We start from the raw sequence: 18,597 nt of genomic DNA, 5'->3' as shown, positions 1-18,597 counted from the left end.
ATTGTAAATTATCTGTCATTTCAAATTTCATGATGTGAAATGTTATTTAGTTGTTTGTGGTCTTACTCTCGTTTGTCTTTTTGTTGTATATACGATACTGTGCATGTGATTTTTAATGTCTTAAAATGAATGTTTTTAAGTGCCTGAAGTGCCAAAGAAACCTGTACCAGAGAAGAAAGTCCCAGTTCTCACTCCTAAAAAAGTGGAACCTCCACCACCCAAAGGTACACCTCCCCCAAGTGAATACACAGTCTGCATTCCTAGCTCCACAAGAAAAGTTATGGTGGAACTGGGTTTTAGGAAAAATTACATTTACAAAATAGATAGTCATATTTTTACTTCAGGAACACTGATATCCCCTTTTCATTGGATGCAAAGCAGTATGAAGAACAAGGATGAAAGGAAATGGTGTTCCAAAACTGCCACCTATTCCCTAAATTGTATTAAACATCCTAATTTTCATATAGATATTTCACAATGATAAATTAACTACACAAAAAGGTACCTGAAAAATATGATGAACAAATAAATCTTCCTAAATTTCATCCTTCAATCATTTATATTAAGTCCCTATTTAACACTAGGGTGAAAAGAAAAAAATAAAGGTTATGTATTTATCAAAATACTGAGTAATAGCTTATGTCTTCTGATATATACGTATAAATGGTAGCCCAGTAGGATGTTATATTAGCCTTGTCTTTTGGCATTGTATCTTGCTGTGTTACCTGAACAAGCCCTTTAACCAATCTGATCCTTAAGTTTCTCTCCTATGAAATGGGGATACGAATATCAGTTATAACGGGCCCAGATATTATTGTGAACAGTATCCAGATTTAACATATTCAGTCAGCTCATAGTAGGTAAAATGCATGTATTTATGCCTTAAAGCTCAATAATAGTTTTTGCAAAAGGTCATGGTACTACTACTTGAAATAACCATAACCCCTCCACCACGCCACATAGTTATATAATCAATGAGATACATAGCAAAGCTGATCCTTTACTGCATTTCAAGGATTAAGAAATACTTTATAGATAATGAATTAATAAATTACTAGTGAAATTTAAATAAATGAAATGACAACATCTGTCCTCTGATGTTCAACTTGGGTGCTGAGCCCTTGCTCTATAAAACGATTATAACACTTGGGCTCCCAACTTGCATTACACCCTTATCCTGAGAGACTGTTGCATGTTGGTCTTTCTGTGTGTCGATTTCTTGTGTTCTTTCTTTCTTGTCCCTCACAATAAACTCTTATCATGAAATGATGTCTTTAAAGTACCTGTGGTTCAGAAGAAAGTGCCAGAGAAGAAAGTGATCATTCCCAAGAAAGAGGAAGCTCCTCCTGCCACAGGTACAGCTGTTCCCAAGCAAATTAGACACTGCCATTTCTTTCCATCACCTGTAAAAGTCAAAATGTCCTGTTTCAATACTTGCTAACATAACTTGTATTATTGCTGTGTCCATTGCCTTGGTGTTTGTGAAACTGAAATTATAAAATAAAATAATATCTTAAAGTGCCTGTGGTGCCTAAGAAACCTGAACCAGAAAAGAAGGTGCCTCCTCCGGGTCTTAAGAAAGCAGTGACTCCTCCTGCCAAAGGTACATCACCCAAAACAGGATGTGTTTATTGCACCGATGTTGAACGTTGATGCTATCCACACAGGATGTTCAACATAAATGTTTGCTCTGTGTGGTCAGTCATTTACATTCGTCATTTGTGACTCTGTTGCACCCATGTTTGTACTATGTCAATTTCTCCACTTTGTGTTTGTGTATTTTGTGTTTTCTGTTTGTTGTTTCTAAACAATAAAAATACTAAATTCAGATATCTTTGAAGAACCAGAAGTAACTAAGAAACCAGTCCCAAAAGTACCCATTGCTCTTCCTAAAAGAGTAGAGGCTCCAGCAGTAAAAGATGGAATATCTCTTTAATGGACCCTCAATCTTAAACCATAAATCTCTTTATTTTTGTCTCATTAACTGACTCTGTGAAATGTCAATGTTTCATCTTATGCACATGCGATTTGATATTTAGTCATTTGTGTTGAAAAATGGGAAACTTGGTCTTTATGTACTTTTCTTTGATTCTTGCATTTTAAGTGCCTAAAACAATCAATATCTTTTAAGTTCCTGAGGTACCTAAAAAAGTGGAAGAAAGACGAATCATTCTCCCTAAGGAAGAGGAAGTTCCACCAGTTGAAGGTAGATGACTTTCTAAGAAAATGGCTTTTTCAAAGTCATCTTCTTATCATTGTTTAATATTTGAAGAAGATAAATGCACATTTCACTCCATAAAATAAACATATTCAGACTCACCTAATTATTACTTATCTAATATAAATTGGGAAGGCAATCTAAAACCAATTGAATCTCCTTTCTTACATGCTTAGCCTGTTTGTTTGTTTGTTTGTTTGTTTGTTGTTTGCTGGTTTTATCTTAATGAGAGTCTCTGAAGGGAAACTGTATTTGTTATGGTAAATTTTTCATTAGATGACTTGATTGGCAATTGCTGGATATACTTTTCCAAGAGAAATTCCAGTTAAGCCTGAGTAACAGTTGCAAAAGATCGACTTCTACCTCATAGTGAATATTTTACTTTAGCAAGTTCACTTCCATTTTCAAAAAAATTAACCAAATTCTCTCTGAAATCCTTTTCAATTCTAAAATTTTGGGAAGGACCTAGCGTATTTTGAAGACCCAGCAGATTTTTTTCAAGGACTAGTGAGTTTATACACACATGTGTAAGGCTGAGCTATGAGTCACTTACACTGATCAGACAACCTCAGTTTTCAGATATATCATTTTAGTCTAATATTCAGGAGAATTATAAAAATAATGTATAAAATAATAATCTTTTTAAAGTGTATGAGGAGCCTGAAGAGCCTGTTCCAGAAGAAGAGATCCCAGAAGAACCACCTAGCGTAGAGGAGGTTGAGGAGGTGGTGCCACCTAGAGGTACAGCTGCTTTAATGGATAGGACGTTTAAAAAACATAGTGTTCCAAATCTTTCTCAGAATTCGTCTTTATCTAATATTCATCAGTATTCTTTTCTTCTATGCTATCAATTATAACCTGAAGGTTAATTATTACTGGCATCTGAAGCTTTGTGTTCCTTTCCCACCCACCCCCAACTTTTTCCACTGTAGCTGCAATACAATTAGAGCGAGTGATCTATGTTCGTTGTGTTATTGGTGCTTTCATTTCTTTCTGGCCAACCCCTGTTGTAATACTTTCTCCTAGTTTTCAATCCTTAATTTTTTTCTTCAATATTAAGATGGAGGAAATGTATTTCTGTGGTGTTCAGTTTTTAGAATAATTCTTAGCCTGTTATTCCTGAAGACTATGACAATCTTTTGTATAATTGATATTATGTTTGCTTATAGGATTTCCAAGTAATATCCTTCTCACCTTTGGAATAGATAGATAGATAGATAGATGATAGATAAATAGGTAGATATAGATATAGATATATAAATATAGATAGATATCAGTATCTATATCTATATGTATATCTATATATATACTATACATATAATTACCATTTAGGTTGCTAATATCTTTTTTAAATAAATCAATGTTTCGTGTTTTTTTGTTTTTTGTTTTTTGGTATATGGGCATTGTTCTGTTTCTTGTATGTCATTTTTTTAAAATGTCTATAAAATATCTTTTAAGTGCCTGAAGTGGTTAAGAAAGCAGTACCTGAAGCACCTACACCCGTCCCTAAAAAAGTGGAGGCACCACCAGCTAAAGGTATAGCAATTCCCAATTAATAATACCTTTAAATTCCCATTAGTTTTCTTTTTAAAACAAAAGTGTCTTCTTTCACTGTGTTCTTAGAGTCATTTAAGTGGAAAAGTTATAAAATTGAGTAAGAACTAGTAAAAATATAATTTATTCCATTTCTTTAGCCTTTTTCAGGATGTTAATGGATGATTGTGTGTGTGAGTGTGTGTGTGTGTGTGTGTGTGTGTCTGTGTGTCTGTGTGTGTATGAATTATTCTAGGATTTTCTTATTTTTAATAGCTGAGGATTTTAATGGTAATACTACATTTCTCTATACTTACACACGTAACAATGGATCCTTCTTCCCCATCTGCCATTCATAGATTTTATTCCATTACATAAAAAAGTTTTCTTATGTAATTATTAAAATAATTATGCCTATGTATTATTTTATAGGGGGAATATCTGTTCTAATGCTTGGGTAATAACTACTTTAATAACCCTCATGACCCTTCTGTAATATTTGGTCTAAGTATTCAAGATTATTACAAAATGTCTACTTCTCATTGCTTTCTAATTAAGTTGATGCTTCAGTAGTGCTCTTAATAGCAAGATTATGCATCCCTGTCACCGTAGACACCTTCAACCGATATAATAGTGCCCAGCAGAATATGGCACCTATGTGAAGACTTAAAAAGGCAAAAATGTCTTTATTAAATTAAAAATAGTAGCAATAAGCCCAACGTGGGTAATTACTGCTATTTGGGAAAAAAAATAGAACTAGCACAGGTTCTTTGTGGACATAGCCTCTTCTAAGGGTATGGTTAGCACAAATGAATGACTTGAGAAAATATCTTTATTGCCTATAAAATTGGTGTCTAATAGTACAGAGTGACTTCTTAGACTTTGGTTATTGTTGGTGTTGTTTCTAATATTTTAATTTCATGTTTATCATTGAGTATTGTCAGCTAACTGTAACACCTAATATCTTTAAAGTGCCAAAGAAAGTTCCTGAGGAAAAAGTACCCGTTCCTGTTCAGAAAAAAGAGGCACCTCCAGTCAAAGGTACATCTTATCTTTTAAATCTGAACTTTCTTTAAATCTTTTTTCACTAAAGCTTTTATGTTTTATGTCTCTGTGTCATGATTGATTTTGATGTCTTTGTCTATGAAAGCTTGCTCTTAACCGTCCTAAATGTTAAAACTATATCTTTAAAGTGCCCGAAGTACAAAAGAAAGTCCCAGAAAAGAAAATCCTAGAAAAGAGAGTCCCTGTGCCCAAAAAAGAAGTCGTTCCCCCAGCTAAAGGTATTTTGAGAAAGATCTTTAATTTTCTTTATTGTTGCATGGAAGGCTGTTTTTCTTTATTTGTATTTTATATTTTCAATTTACATCTTCATTTCTTCTGTGTTTAAAAAAATATCTTTAAAAAGATGCTCTTTCAGGGAGGACTGTCTTTGAAGAAAAAATATCAGTTGCCTTCCACAAAGAGGAAATGGTACAAGAAACAACAGAATTAGGAGTAGTGGAAACTCTTGAAGGAGAAGAGTTCCACGAAGTTGAAGAATATTTTGAAGAAGAAGAGTTTCATGAAGTAGAAGAATTTATCAAAGTACAAGAACGTAGAGTTGAAGAAGTTCACAAAGTTGAAGAAGTTCATAGGGTAATAGAAGTTTTGGAGGCTGAAGAAGTGGAAATATATGAAAAACCCAAAGCTCCACCTAAAGGTATAGGGGATTTTGCAGATATTACCAAAATGTTATATCTTGCCCTAACTAACTTTTTTAAAGTACATTTCATGTTCAGTTTGAAACACTAGAAACCCACCTATTTTTAGTTAAAATCACGAAATGCTTTAAATATGAGTTTAAACTATTTCATACAAAGATTGATACAGAGTAGAGATTAACCACCCAGACTATAATTTTAGCAGACAGGGTAATAATATTTGATATCTATTTATCTCAGCAGGTCACTATATGAATTTCTGTATTCTTTTTAAAATTCAAGTGAGAATGTTACATGACTGATACAGGTATCAGAAATAACTGACCAGTGTCATCAAGTGAATGGAAAAGAAGCTCCTCAGTTCACTGAGGAATTCACATGTTCAGGCAAAACAACTATCACTTTGTTAATATTTCAGTCAATTCTTCACAACCTGATAATTACTTATCAAAAGATTCCACCATTTATGATATTTTCATTAGAGAAATAATATGAAGTAAATGAAATGTTGGTAATAGCACCTGCATTCTAGTATATTCTGAGGATAAGACATAACACAAATAATTCTTTCTAATACCACTCCATTTCTTGTGTAAAGTAATAATGTGTATGTAATATGAAGGAATGTGAGTGTGTGCACACTTAGTATACATAGTGAATATACAACATAGGTGAAATATTGCAAAATCAAGTCTTTGTTGGAAGTAGGTGTGGTCTAAATTCAAAAAATATAAACAGATAAAGCATTTTAGATCCCTCATTGTACTAACTTTAATAGTAATGTTCCACAATACCTCAAGAGTTTATTCTAACCCAAAACACTAATATCTTCGAAGGGCCTGAGATATCTGAGAAAATCATCCCTCCAAAAAAACTACCCTTTAAAGTTGTTCCTCGAAAAGAGCCACCAGCTAAAGGTATTTTATTGGCAAAAAGTTACTTTCCTCATTGTACATATAGTAACACCTTGGTTGTTTTACAAGTTTGCATTCTACTTGATGTTTTTGTTCTGTGTTTTGCGTTTTTGGAATTTCTAAAACAAACTAATATCTTTAAAGTGGCTGAGGGTCCAAAGGAAGTTCTACCAAAAAAGAAATTCACTGTTGTTATACCTAAAATACCCAAAGCAAATGTCTCTATTAACCGAATAGTGAATCCACATTTCCTTTTTGGTACTATTTGAGTACATATCCACTAATGCTCTTATTGATAAATCCATGTTTTCCTATTATTAATTTTAATAACCTAGTAAATATAGATACATGGTAACTATGTGTTTACTGTCCCTGCTTTGTATGTAAACCTCTGGAATTTCACAATAGAAATAAAAAACAGTATCTAATGAATAATACATACTAACATCTTTAAAACCAGTGAAACATTTAAGAACGTTATCACCGAAGAGAAAGTAACACTTATTCCACCAAAACAAGCAGAAATAGCACCAGCTAAAGGTGTCTTGTTAATTTTTCTTCTCAAGTTCTAACATGGGAAATTCCCCTGGCTTTCTGTTGTGCTATCTATTATAAAAAATTCAACTCTCATTAAATACTGTAATATATTTGATAAAGTGATGTCTGTATTTTATATTGTTATGTTCTGTGTTTTCATTTCTCTTATACTATGCTTGTTAAAAATCTTTATAAATGTTTAAAAGTAAAAATATTATTACTACTATCTTTAAAGTACCTGAAGTACCCAAGAAAATTGTGGTAGAAGAAAAAGTTCGTGTTCCTGAAGAGCCCAAACTTCCTCCAGCTAAAGGTACCTACCTTTGCCAATTCACCACTAATATAAAACCCCCTTTTATTCGCTTCCAATGGAGAAGACAGAGAGAGATCAGTCTCCTCTCAATGCCACAATATAACTGAATGATGTAAACTTCAACTTAAGCTCTATAACAGAATCCTCCCTCTGGGGACATAGGCATAGCCTTAAAGTTGTTATTGTTTGTGTTGGTCTTCTTTTTAAGCAATATTTATAAAATATTGACCTCTCAGCTTCTGTTTCATACATTATTTATTTGGGAAGTCGTTGTCAAGTAGCTCTGGAAACAAATAAACACGTTCTAAGTTGCAATAGAAAATGATGTTATACCCAAAGGGCAGAGTGTCTCTAACAGGACAAATCAAGAACTCATTGACAAGGCAATTTAAAGAGATGCAGTGAGTGGATGCTTAGTCAACTTAGAAGTTGAGAATTTTTTGGCATTCTCTTTGTTAGATACCCCTTTTTGTCTGGATATTTTATACCCAGTTATGACATTCTTAAAAACAAAACAATCAAATATCTTTAAAGCACCTGAAGTACCCAAGAAAATTGTTCCAGAAGAAAAGGTTCATGAAGCTGTTCCTAAAAAGCCTGAAATTCCACCAGCTAAAGGTATAGACTGATTCTGATCACAACAGAAAGTAACTCTTTGTTTAGTTATTCATGATTTAAAGTGAATTTGTGTGAGATTAAATCCGTGTATCTTGTTTCTGTATATTCTTAATATCTTACATTTGTCGTATATAGCAATTAATACACTAATATCTTTAAAGTTCCTGAGGTGCCTAAGAAAAGTATTCAAGAAGAAAAATTACCTACAGTTCTTTCTGAAGACATAACAATGCACAGTGAGTGTAGAAAACTTGGTGGTTCTCTTTGGTTTCATTTGTGTTTGTCTTTACAGTTTTTAAAAGTAAATATACTAATATCTTGTAAAACCCTAACACGCCAAAAATATTTGGCTAAAATAAAATAATATAAGTGGCTGTTAATCTAAAAGTATATTTCCTTACCAATTTAAGAAATAAATAGTCCTATACTTATAACAATGCCCAATTTTTGAAGTTACTTGTTTTATTGAATTTGTTGTTTTGTCTTATTAATCTGTTAAGTGTACAAATGTCTTTTCCTTTGAAGCAGTTTGTTTTCTTAGACTATGAAGTAACTAAGTTCATAATAATATTTTAAAGAATTAAAATACTCCACCATTATTATTTTTTACTCTTTAAAGCAATCTTTGGAAATATGTTGGTCAGACCTCAGATTTACAAGGCCATTAGAACCCAAAAAGAATTCTTGAGTCATTTTGTTGTTTTGTTTGTTTGTTTGTTTGTTGGCTTTCATGCAAAATTATGATTAAATAATTTGAGAGTAAAATAATCTGAATAATAAAATACTCTGAATAGGATACTATTCAATAATCTGAGTAGTAAAAATTCTAGAAGTCAAGATAGTCTTCCATTTATTTTAATATAAAAAAATTCCATTTAAATGCATTTTTTTTGTCACCCTGTAATTCTAGGTTAAGATAAAAATATTTGATGACTCCTTGCTTTGAATACCCTTTCTATACTTGAGTTTGGTTATCATTATCATCCATTCCTCCTTTCTAAAAGCTGGAGAAATCTTTATTTTCTTCATTTGCCTTATTTTCTAACTATTTAATACTTTTTGTATTAATTTTCTGGTTCTAATTCTTAAATGATATTCACATTCATATTAAACTATGAAGCCATAAACTAGATATGGCTTGAAAATATAAATAACTAGATTCTTGGAAAGGGTAAGGGCTTACATGAATTTCCAGTGGGTCAAATATAGGAGAATTCTCCATGTGCAACTCAACATTGACCTTGTTCTTTTTGAACAAATCCATAAAACTAAGAGCAATAGGACAATTTTACCAGTATATGTCTGCAGAAAAAGTAGAAGAATCATATAGTCCCTGGTCAGTGAATTCCTCAATTTTATCATCATGATCATAAAAGAAATGCTGAGTCTTACATCATAAAAATGAGAATGGGGCTTTTTCCTAACCAATGTGTTATTGTCACTAATTTTTGTCTATGTATTACTGGCGATTTGAGTGATGAATGTATATTAAGTGTGATGTTTTCCTTACCACCGTTTTCCATCCATTTTGAAATCACCCTCATTGAATAAATACTAATATCTTTAAAGTTTATGAAGTATCTGAAGAATCAGCCCCAGAAGAAAAAGTACCTGTGACTCATCTTCAAAAGACAAAAATCAAACTAGCAAAAGGTATATACACCAATGACCCAGTCTGAAGAAATCTTATTTTTGGCTCATATTAATAGTTCAATATTTACTTCAACATTTATAAATATAACCATACTCATATTTTTAAGTGCCTGAACCACCCAAGAAAGTTGTTCCAGAGGACAATATATATGTGACTATTCCTAAAAAGAAAGAAACACCAGCAACTAAAGGTACATTTCAACAACATCAAACTTGGATGAATATCTTTGCCTTCAAGACTCAAAAATTGCATGTTATTTAATTTACCATTTTTACAAATTCTACTTGTAAACCTACTAATATCTTTAAAGAGCCTGATACAACAAGAGTTTTCCCACAGTTGATGTTACCTGAGGCTGTTCCCAAAATTTCAGAGCATCCTCCAGCTAAAGACATAATTCTTAGTTTTTAAAATCTAAATAAGAAAAGCTTTCTTCTTCAGTCTGTAAAATAAGTTTAGTGTTTTGTGTAGATTCTCACAACCCCTAATGCTAAAATACTAATGTATTTAGAGGACCTAATGTGCCCAAGACAAGGAACTATCTATGACTTGCCCCACCCTCAAAGTCCCACTCAGGAATGTACAAAGATAAACTATTAGAACAAAAATTAAATTTTGAAGTTACAATCTCTGTTAATATACCTAACTTTCATAATATGTCATGTCTTCGTGTCTCTGCCTTTTTTCAATTAAAACCTACTAATATCTTTGAAGAGTTGAAAGTCTCCAAAGAAGGTGTTCCAGAGGGACCAGCTTCTGCTGCTAGAAGAAAAACACCATCACCGAAAGGTACAAGGCAGAAGAAAGTCGACTTTCTTATCTAATGATTGTAGTTGTGCTTAATACATGTAAAAATATTAATATCTTGAAAGCCCCATACACTACCAAAGAAGTAATTTCAGAGAAATGGGTCCCCAAAGCAGAAGCTTGACTGAGTATATGTATGTTCCTGAGTCATTGATGAGAAAACAGGTGGAAAAAACACACCTTTAATCTATATATGGAAGATGCTTGGGCTATAAAGTTTATCTATGAGGCTTCCAGGGAAAATATGTATAAATATAATGTGCAGATGTGACCCAGACAGATTCTTCAATAGGAAATAGCTATTACTTTGTCCGTAAAATATAAAAATCAGACTAGCTAGAAAAAAATCTATATGACTTATAACACTTATATCCCCCAAATTAGTTTGAATTGGCTCAACACACCCCCTTTAGTGTAGAAATCAGTGCCTACAAATGACAGAGGTGCTTGGCTGTAGAGCCTCCATGGGATTGAAATTCCAGAATATAATATAACCACGTATTGGCAGTGCTTTTCTATTAAAATAAACTTACTACTAGAACAAGCATATGAATTTGAACAAACTCATTTCCCATGAGAATTAAATATCATAGAACTATTTTCAGACAGCTATGACTTAAAGAAAAAAAAATTACATTTAATGTGGAGCTGTTCTGTTATGTCATCTCTACCTGAGAGCCTTCTAAAACCAAAGCAGATAAAATGAAAACCAATTAAAGCTGGAATTCTGCCCTGAATATTTAGGAGTTCTTCTCATTGTCTTTTGTCTTTAAAGAGGCCTACATTTTTCCATTTTGAATATTTTTAGATAAATCAAAAGATGAGAAAGTCTTAAAACACTTAGAATAACAATTTCTTTACAATACCCATGATATTCTATAATTTAAAGAATATCCAAACACTATGACAAATTGTTTTCTAAGTCTAGAATTTTGGGGTTGTTCTCCTCTCCAGTATACTTGAAAAACAACACCTTTTTATCATACGTAAGGTAAAGGTACAAAATGAAGCAAATCTATATAAGGAGATGTTGTGCTTTCTTCAAACTAATAGCTAAAGGTACATTGTTAATTATTTTAAAAAATCAACTTTTTCCATTTGAAGCTAATTTTCCATGATCTAGTTTTCTATACATCTACCATTCCAAGAAGTACATTACTAATACTGATAGTGCCTGAGGTGACCAAGAAAATCCACCCTGGTAATCAAATATTCATACTATTACCAAAGAATCAGGTTCGAGGAGCGGGGAGGTCTCCCAGTCAGGGGCATTCCTACTTGCTAGCCGGTAGGTGGAGTTATGACTGAAACTCTTCATTGCTCTTCATTATTCTGAAGTACAATGAATTAATATCTTTCAAGTGCCCGAATCACCTCAAGAAGTGGTCCCTGTAAAGGAAACCCCCATGGCTGCTCCCCTTAAAATTGAAACACCTTCCACTAAAGGTATCATTCATTCTATCATTCCTTCCTTCATTTATTTATTAAATGCCTATTATGTGCATGGCATTAGTAAACTGGGGAATAATAAACAAATTCAAATAAGACTTGATTCCTTTCCTCAAGACTTTATACCTCACCCAATTCTTGAAGGAAGCAACTTTGTAACCATGAGAATCATTTTGGTTCAGTTAATGTGATTAATGCCTCCACTAAATCCCTAACCTCCAAGTACTAATATCTTCAAAGCACCAGACGCTGTGAAAGAAGTTGCTCCTGATTTTCAAGTTCCTGATGATGTTCCTGAAGAGCTAGAACCTCTGCCTGTGAAAGGTACCTGTCATCTCTGAACAGATACTGAAGAAGAGATTATCTGTCCTCTGCTCTTAAAACTATGTTTTCCTCGTGCTCTTCATAACTGTTAAACATACTAATCTCTTTAAAGCACCTGACAGGCCACAGGAAGTTAGTTCCCTTTCAACAGAAAGTATCTGTGGCTATTTGTATCAAAACAGAAAACCCTCTTATTAAAAGTACTCACTCAGGAGATACATGGTACGGAGTGTCTGCAGTGTCATGGGAACTGCTAGGTGCTAGAGAAGGGTGAATCCTCTTCTCTAGAATCCTACTAACCTGTTAGACCTATTTGATTGGTGGGACCAGCAAAGAATACACAGGAAGAGAAGAGACTTCCATAAAATCCCATTTGTGGTTACTGTTTCCATTAATCATTTTAACTCTTAAATGTGAAATACTAATATCTTTAAAGTGACGGAAGCTCCTCAAGAAGTTGTTCCTGAACAAAGAATTTCTTCCAAAAAAAGAGGACCTCCAGCAGTAAAAGGTACAAGTTGCCATGACTCCAAGCTCTAGAAGCAGTAGCTCTTGTAGTCTTGAAAACATGAGGTTGTTTCCAGTGATCTTCTTAACACTAAATGTTAAAATACTAATTTCTTAAAGTGCCTGAAGTGCCTCAAGAAATCCCTGAAAAGAAAACATGTGTGGTTTCTCACAAAAAGACTGAAGGCCCTCATGATGAAGGTATATGTTGCTGAAAGCTTAGAGATTTGGGAAAATGTCTTTTCCTGTATAAATGTGTTTCCTGTGTGTACTGATTACTGTAACTCCTAAATGTAAAAATATTAATATCTTTAAAGTGCCTGAGGCTCCCAAAGAAGTTGTCCCAGAAAAGAAAATGCACCCTCCCCCAAAGCCTGCAGTTGTATCTGTCAAAGGTACATTCCTGACTTCCCTTCAATGTGGGATAGGGGAGACCAATAGAAAGAATTACCTTGCTAGCTGGCCTTGAAAGTTCTTTTGATGTGTAAATGTAATTCCTGTCTGTGTCAATCCTTGTGACTCAAGTGTAAATTTACTAATATCTTCCAAGTGCCTGAAGCTCCCAAAGAGGTTGTCCCTCAGGAGAAAGTGCGTGTGGTGCCTCCTAAACAACCTGAAATTCCACCTGTCACAGGTATTTGTCATAGATTTAGGTTTAAGAAGATACAATTCATTGACTCCTGAAGATATTTTGTTCCAGTGGTCTCATAACTCTTGATTATAATTTTACGAATATCTTTTAAGTGCCCAAGGCACCCAAAGAAGTTGTTCCTGAAAAGAAAGCACCTGTGATGCCTCCTAAAAAGGCAGAAGTCCCACCTGTTAAAGGTATTTGTCACTGATCTTAGGTTTTAACGAAGCATTAACTCCTCTGCTCTTGAAAATATTTTGTTCCAGTGGGCTTCGTAATTTCTAAATGTGATTTTACTAATATCTTTTAAGTGCCAGAGGTTCCCAAAGAAGTTGTCTCTGAAAAGAAAGTGCAAGTAGCACCTCCTAAAAAGCCAGAAGTCCCACCAGCCAAAGGTAGTCACCCCCATGTTGTTGTGTTTGATTCTGTCCGTTTGTCTTTACTCTGTCTTATCATCGAAATACTAATATCTTTAAAGTACCTGAGGTGCCAAAATCAGCTGTCTCAGAAAAGAAGGTGCCTGAAGCTATACCTCCCAAACCGGAAAGTCCTCCTCCTGAAGGTAATGTCAAAACTATATGTGCCAGGGAGTAAAATAACAGCTATTTTAGCTAGAAAATCATATATATAAACCCCATTACATAAAGGTGATATAATTCTAAAGGGAAAAAAAAATCAGAAGTTATCCAAAATATCTTGGTGTATGATTACATGGTATGGTCATCAATTATTTTCAACTTTTCTAAACATAAATTACCAATATCTTTTAAGTGCCTGAGGTGCCACCGAAGGAAGCCATCCCTGAAAAGAAGGTGCCTGTGGCTCTTCCTAAAAAGCCAGAAGCTCCACCTGCTAAAGGTATGTATCCTTCTCTGTTGTTGGTCACCCGTTTCAGGGGCGGGGACGAGCATGTGTGGAAGTGTCCTGCAGCCTCACAGATTGTATTGCTTGGGTAAAATATGTTGTCGATATTCCCCCTTTATAGTTTCTAACTAAACCATACTAATATCTTCGAAGTTCCTCAAGCACCTAAAGAAGTTGTCCCTGAAAAGAAAGTGTCTGTGACTGTGCCCAAAAAACCAGAAGCCCCACCGGCTAAAGGTATTTATTCCCACAGCTCTGTTAAGAAGAAAATACACTGTCTTGTACTCTTCACAATTATTGTAGCACATGCCTTCACTATTCATAAATTCTAAAAATACTAATATCTTTGAAGTGCCCGAAGCTGCTCCAGAAGTTGTCCCAGAAAAGATAACTCCCAAAGCACAGACCAAAAGATCAGAAGCCCCGCCTGTCACAGGTACATATTAGCCCAGACTTCGTTTTGCAGAAGAAATAGCTCTTCAATTTTTAAGAATAATTTCAATCTATTGCTCTACATTAACTTAATTGTAAAACTACTAATATCTTTCAAGTGTCTGAAGCTCCTGAAGAAGTTGTCCCAGAAAAGAAAGTTCCCAAGGCACTGCCCAAAAAACCAGAAGCCCCACCACTTGTCACAGGTACATGTCAGCCCTGACCTCATTCTACAAAAGCACTATCTCCTCTGCTGTTGAAAATGGTATAAGTCCATCGCTCTTTATTAACTTAAATATAAAACTACTAATATCTTTCAAGTGCCTGAAGTTCCTCAAGAAGTTGTTCCAGAAAAGAAAGTTCCCCGGGCATTGCCAAAAAAACCAGAAGCCCCACCAGTTTCAGGTATTTTTCACACCTGTCCTTATTCTACAGAACGAATAAATAAATAAATAAATAAATAAATAAATAAATAAATAAATAAATAAATACTTCTTTGCTCTTAGGAATATGTTTAATCCATTGATCTCATTAACCTAAGTGTAAAACTACTAATATCTTTTAAGTGCCTGAAGTTCCTCAAGAAATTGTCCTTGTGAAGAAAGCATCAGTAGAGACTCCTAAAAAAACAGAAATTCCACCTGTTACAGGTACTTCTCACTCACATTAGACTTAACGAGATATGACTCTTCTGCTCTTGAAAATATTTTGTTTAGCAGTGTCATAACTACCAAAGGTAATTTTACTAATATCTTTTAAGTGCCTGAGGCTCTCAAAGAAGTTGTCCCTGAAAAGAAAGTGCGTGTGGTACCTCCTAAAAAGCCAGAAGTCCCACCTGTTACAGGTATTTGTCACAGATCCTAGGCTCAACAAGACATAAGCTTCTGCTCCTGGAAACATTTTTAGTCTGTTGATCTCGTTAACCTAAGTGTAAAATTACTAATATCTTTTAAGTGCCTGAAGTTCCTCAAGAAATTGTCCCCGAAAAGAAAGCACCAGTGGAGCCTCCTAAAAAGCCACAAGTCCCACCTGTTATAGGTATTTGTCACTCACCTTATACTTAAGAAGATGTAACTCTTCTGCTTCTTGAAAATATTTTGGTCCAGTGGTGTCCTAACTCCAAATGTAATTTTACTAATATCTTTTAAGTGCCTGAGACTCCTGAAGAAGTTGTCCCTGAAAAGAAAGTGCCTGTGGTACCTCCTAAAAAGCCAGAAGTCCCACCTGTTAAAGGTACTTGCTGATCACCTTAGACTTAAGAAGATATAACTTTTCTGCTCTTGCAAGTAGTTTGTTCTAGCAGTTTCGTAACTACTGAAGGTAATTTTACTAATATCTTTTAAGTGCCAGAGGCTCCCAAAGAAGTTGTCCCTGAAAAGAAAGTGCTTGTGGCACCTCCTAAAAAGCCAGAAGTCCCACCTGTTAAAGGTATTTGTCACTGATCTTAGGTGTTAATGAGGCATAACTCCTCTGCTCTTGAAATATTTTGTTCCAGTGGTCTTCATAATTTCTAAATATAATTTTACTAATATCTTTTAAGTGCCAGAGGCTCCCAAAGAAGTTGTCCCTGAAAAGAAAGTGCTTGTAGCACCTCCTAAAAAGCCAGAAGTCCCCCCTGTTAAAGGTATTTGTCACAGATCCTAGGCTTAAACAAGACAAGCTTCTGTTCTTGGAAATGTTTTTAGTGCGTTGATCTCATTAACCTAAGTGTAAAATTACTAATATCTTTTAAGTGCCTGAACCTCCTAAGGAAGTTGTCCCTGAAAAGAAAATGACTGTGGCACCTCCTAAAAAGACTGAAGTCCCGCCAGCCAAAGGTAGTCACCCCCATGTCACTGTCGTTGATACTGTTTGTTTGTCTTTACTCTGTCTAATCATGAAAATACTAATATCTTTAAAGCACCCGAGGTGCCAAAGGCATTTGTCCCAGAAAAGAAGGTGCCTGAAGCTCTACCTCCCAAACCAGAAAGTCCTCCTCCTGAAGGTAATAATGAAACTATCTGAACTAGTATTTTTAAAAAGAAAAACTCTCTTCTTTCTGTTGTAAACATCTTTTTGCAAAAAATATTTCATATACTTTAGTCATTTCTAGCATTGAAATTAGTTTGTGTCTTTAAAGTGTATGAGGAGCCTGAAGAAATTGTCCTGGAAGAGCTTCCACCTGAAGTTGTGGAAGAACCAGAGCCCGAAGCCCCTCCAAAAGGTACTTGGCCAGCTTCTCGGTTGCCTTGGCCAATACTTCACCCTTCTTGCCCTGAAAACTCTGGACGTTGTGAGAGTTTGTCTTGTTTGTCACTCTTCTTCACTGATTCTAAAACAAATTCTAATATCTTTAGTGACTGTGCCACCTAAGAAACCTGTCCCAGAAAAGAAACCACCAGCGACCATTGCTAAAAAAGCTGAACCACCACCAGTGAAAGGTATTTTTCACTGCCACTAACTTCCTACAGAAAAATGTCTGTCTTTAAAATGTTATGTTCCACTGTTCTACTTAATGATTTCCATATGTCATTGAAACTATGAGCTAAAAACTACTAATATCTTTTAAAGTGCCCAAGGTGCCCAAAGAAGTTGTTCCTGAAAAGAAAGTGCCTCTAGTGGTTCCCAAGAAACCAGAAGTCCCACCTGCTAAAGGTACATGTCGCTGTCCACCATCTGATGGAGGTGGATACAGGCTCCAAGTCTTAAAAAGTGTTTTGTTCTATGTAAATGTGATGAATGTTGACTATCGATTCTTCATAATGTTAAAATACTAATATCTTTAAAGTGCCTGAAGTTCCAAAAGAAGTTGTTCCAGAAAAGAAAGTCTCTGTTCCCAAAAAGCCAGAAGTCCCACCAGCTAAAGGTATATGTCACTAATGAGATTCTGCAGAAAAGTGCTCAATCTCAGTCTCAAAAGTCATGTATTATAGGAAACCCTTTTGTTTTTCAAACCTCTTATATTCACCACTGTTAAAACCTGGTATTCTGTATGTTTAGGGTTTAAATGTTTTAATTAACACTCTTGACTAAAAAAAAAAACACAAAAAACTAATGCATCTACTATGAGCACTGCAAGAGTTCTCTAATGTGGGTTTGATATTAAGAGGCCTTGTTTTCCTCCCTACTGTGTGGATCCAAGAACAGTTCCTTGGCCGTACTGTGAATTTTGTTCTTGGATCTGTCCTTAGGTTATTTGAACTAGATATGGTATAAATTTCATGTCCTTTCAACTACTCAGAAGTAAAACTAACTAATATCTTTAAAGTGCCAGAGGTGCCAAAGAAACCTGTCTTAGAAGAGAAACCAGCTGTTCCTGTTCCTGAGAAAGTGGTGTCTCCTCCTCCAGAAGGTATATGTAAGACCATAAATGAGTTTGCCACTTGTCACAATTTCTAATTTAAGTCTTGTTCCTCGTTTTGTTTTGTTTTTCTAATTCCAGTATTTCTTGGTCATTTTCTGTCCTTTAATTACTTGTCTTTATCGTTCTTAATTAATTCCAATCTCAAATCTATTTTGGGTTACCAGTCAGTGGCATCTACATAGGGCACTGTAAGCTGTATTTAGCAAAGCTCTCTAATGCACACAGAAAGTAGGACGGGAGAACTAATGACTATGGAAGACGTTAAACACCAAAAGGCTTTCCAAGCATTTAAATCAACAGAAACAGAAATCAGTGCAAACTAAGAAAGATTTCATCTTAGCAAAAATAAGAGAAGATATTCATTGAAACAAGGGAAGAAATCAAGATTATTATTTATTGTGTTTAATGTTTCGTGCATTTTAAAATATTGTTCTATACATTGAATTAAAATTAACTGTATCTTTAAAGTATATGAAGAACCCAAGGAAATTGTTCCTGAAGAGGAAGCGCCAGTTCCTGTTGTGGAAGAGGAAGAACCGGAAGCCCCACCAGCAGGTACAAGGCAGGACCCACTGAATGGGAAAGTACACCATTTGACTTTTATGTCTATGATATATCTTCTCTAAGATAAAATGTCAGTCTCTTACCTTCCTACTTGAAATTTGACTTAATTGCCAAAAACAAAAGTCATTTGCACACATAAAACGTTGGTCCTCCAGAATTTTCCAATACGCATAACAAAGAAATCAA

At 34.6% G+C, this 18,597-nt stretch overlaps 1 protein-coding gene across 1 annotated transcript in view; it reads left to right on the top strand.

The window, feature by feature from the left end:
• The window catches only part of TTN (titin), a 270,598-nt gene that overhangs the window by 130,385 nt on the left and 121,616 nt on the right, over positions 1-18,597 (top strand). Inside the window, exons 144-166 of the mRNA XM_074338692.1 lie at positions 141-224; positions 1,281-1,355; positions 2,132-2,206; positions 2,867-2,959; positions 3,677-3,754; positions 4,724-4,792; positions 4,945-5,034; positions 5,172-5,453; positions 6,291-6,371; positions 7,141-7,218; positions 13,322-13,405; positions 13,520-13,603; positions 13,687-13,770; positions 15,849-15,932; positions 16,045-16,128; positions 16,238-16,321; positions 16,405-16,488; positions 16,624-16,707; positions 16,841-16,924; positions 17,055-17,138; positions 17,272-17,349; positions 17,752-17,835; positions 18,316-18,402. Coding sequence (XP_074194793.1) covers positions 141-224; positions 1,281-1,355; positions 2,132-2,206; positions 2,867-2,959; positions 3,677-3,754; positions 4,724-4,792; positions 4,945-5,034; positions 5,172-5,453; positions 6,291-6,371; positions 7,141-7,218; positions 13,322-13,405; positions 13,520-13,603; positions 13,687-13,770; positions 15,849-15,932; positions 16,045-16,128; positions 16,238-16,321; positions 16,405-16,488; positions 16,624-16,707; positions 16,841-16,924; positions 17,055-17,138; positions 17,272-17,349; positions 17,752-17,835; positions 18,316-18,402 — 2,094 coding nt within the window. The remainder of the gene's footprint in view (positions 1-140; positions 225-1,280; positions 1,356-2,131; positions 2,207-2,866; positions 2,960-3,676; positions 3,755-4,723; positions 4,793-4,944; positions 5,035-5,171; positions 5,454-6,290; positions 6,372-7,140; positions 7,219-13,321; positions 13,406-13,519; positions 13,604-13,686; positions 13,771-15,848; positions 15,933-16,044; positions 16,129-16,237; positions 16,322-16,404; positions 16,489-16,623; positions 16,708-16,840; positions 16,925-17,054; positions 17,139-17,271; positions 17,350-17,751; positions 17,836-18,315; positions 18,403-18,597) is intronic.

This window comes from Rhinolophus sinicus, linkage group LG01, assembly GCF_036562045.2.
Source record: "Rhinolophus sinicus isolate RSC01 linkage group LG01, ASM3656204v1, whole genome shotgun sequence".
Lineage (NCBI taxonomy): Eukaryota > Metazoa > Chordata > Mammalia > Chiroptera > Rhinolophidae > Rhinolophus > Rhinolophus sinicus.
The sequence above is the reverse complement of the archived record's forward strand: the minus strand, read 5'-3'. Positions and strand labels throughout refer to the sequence as shown.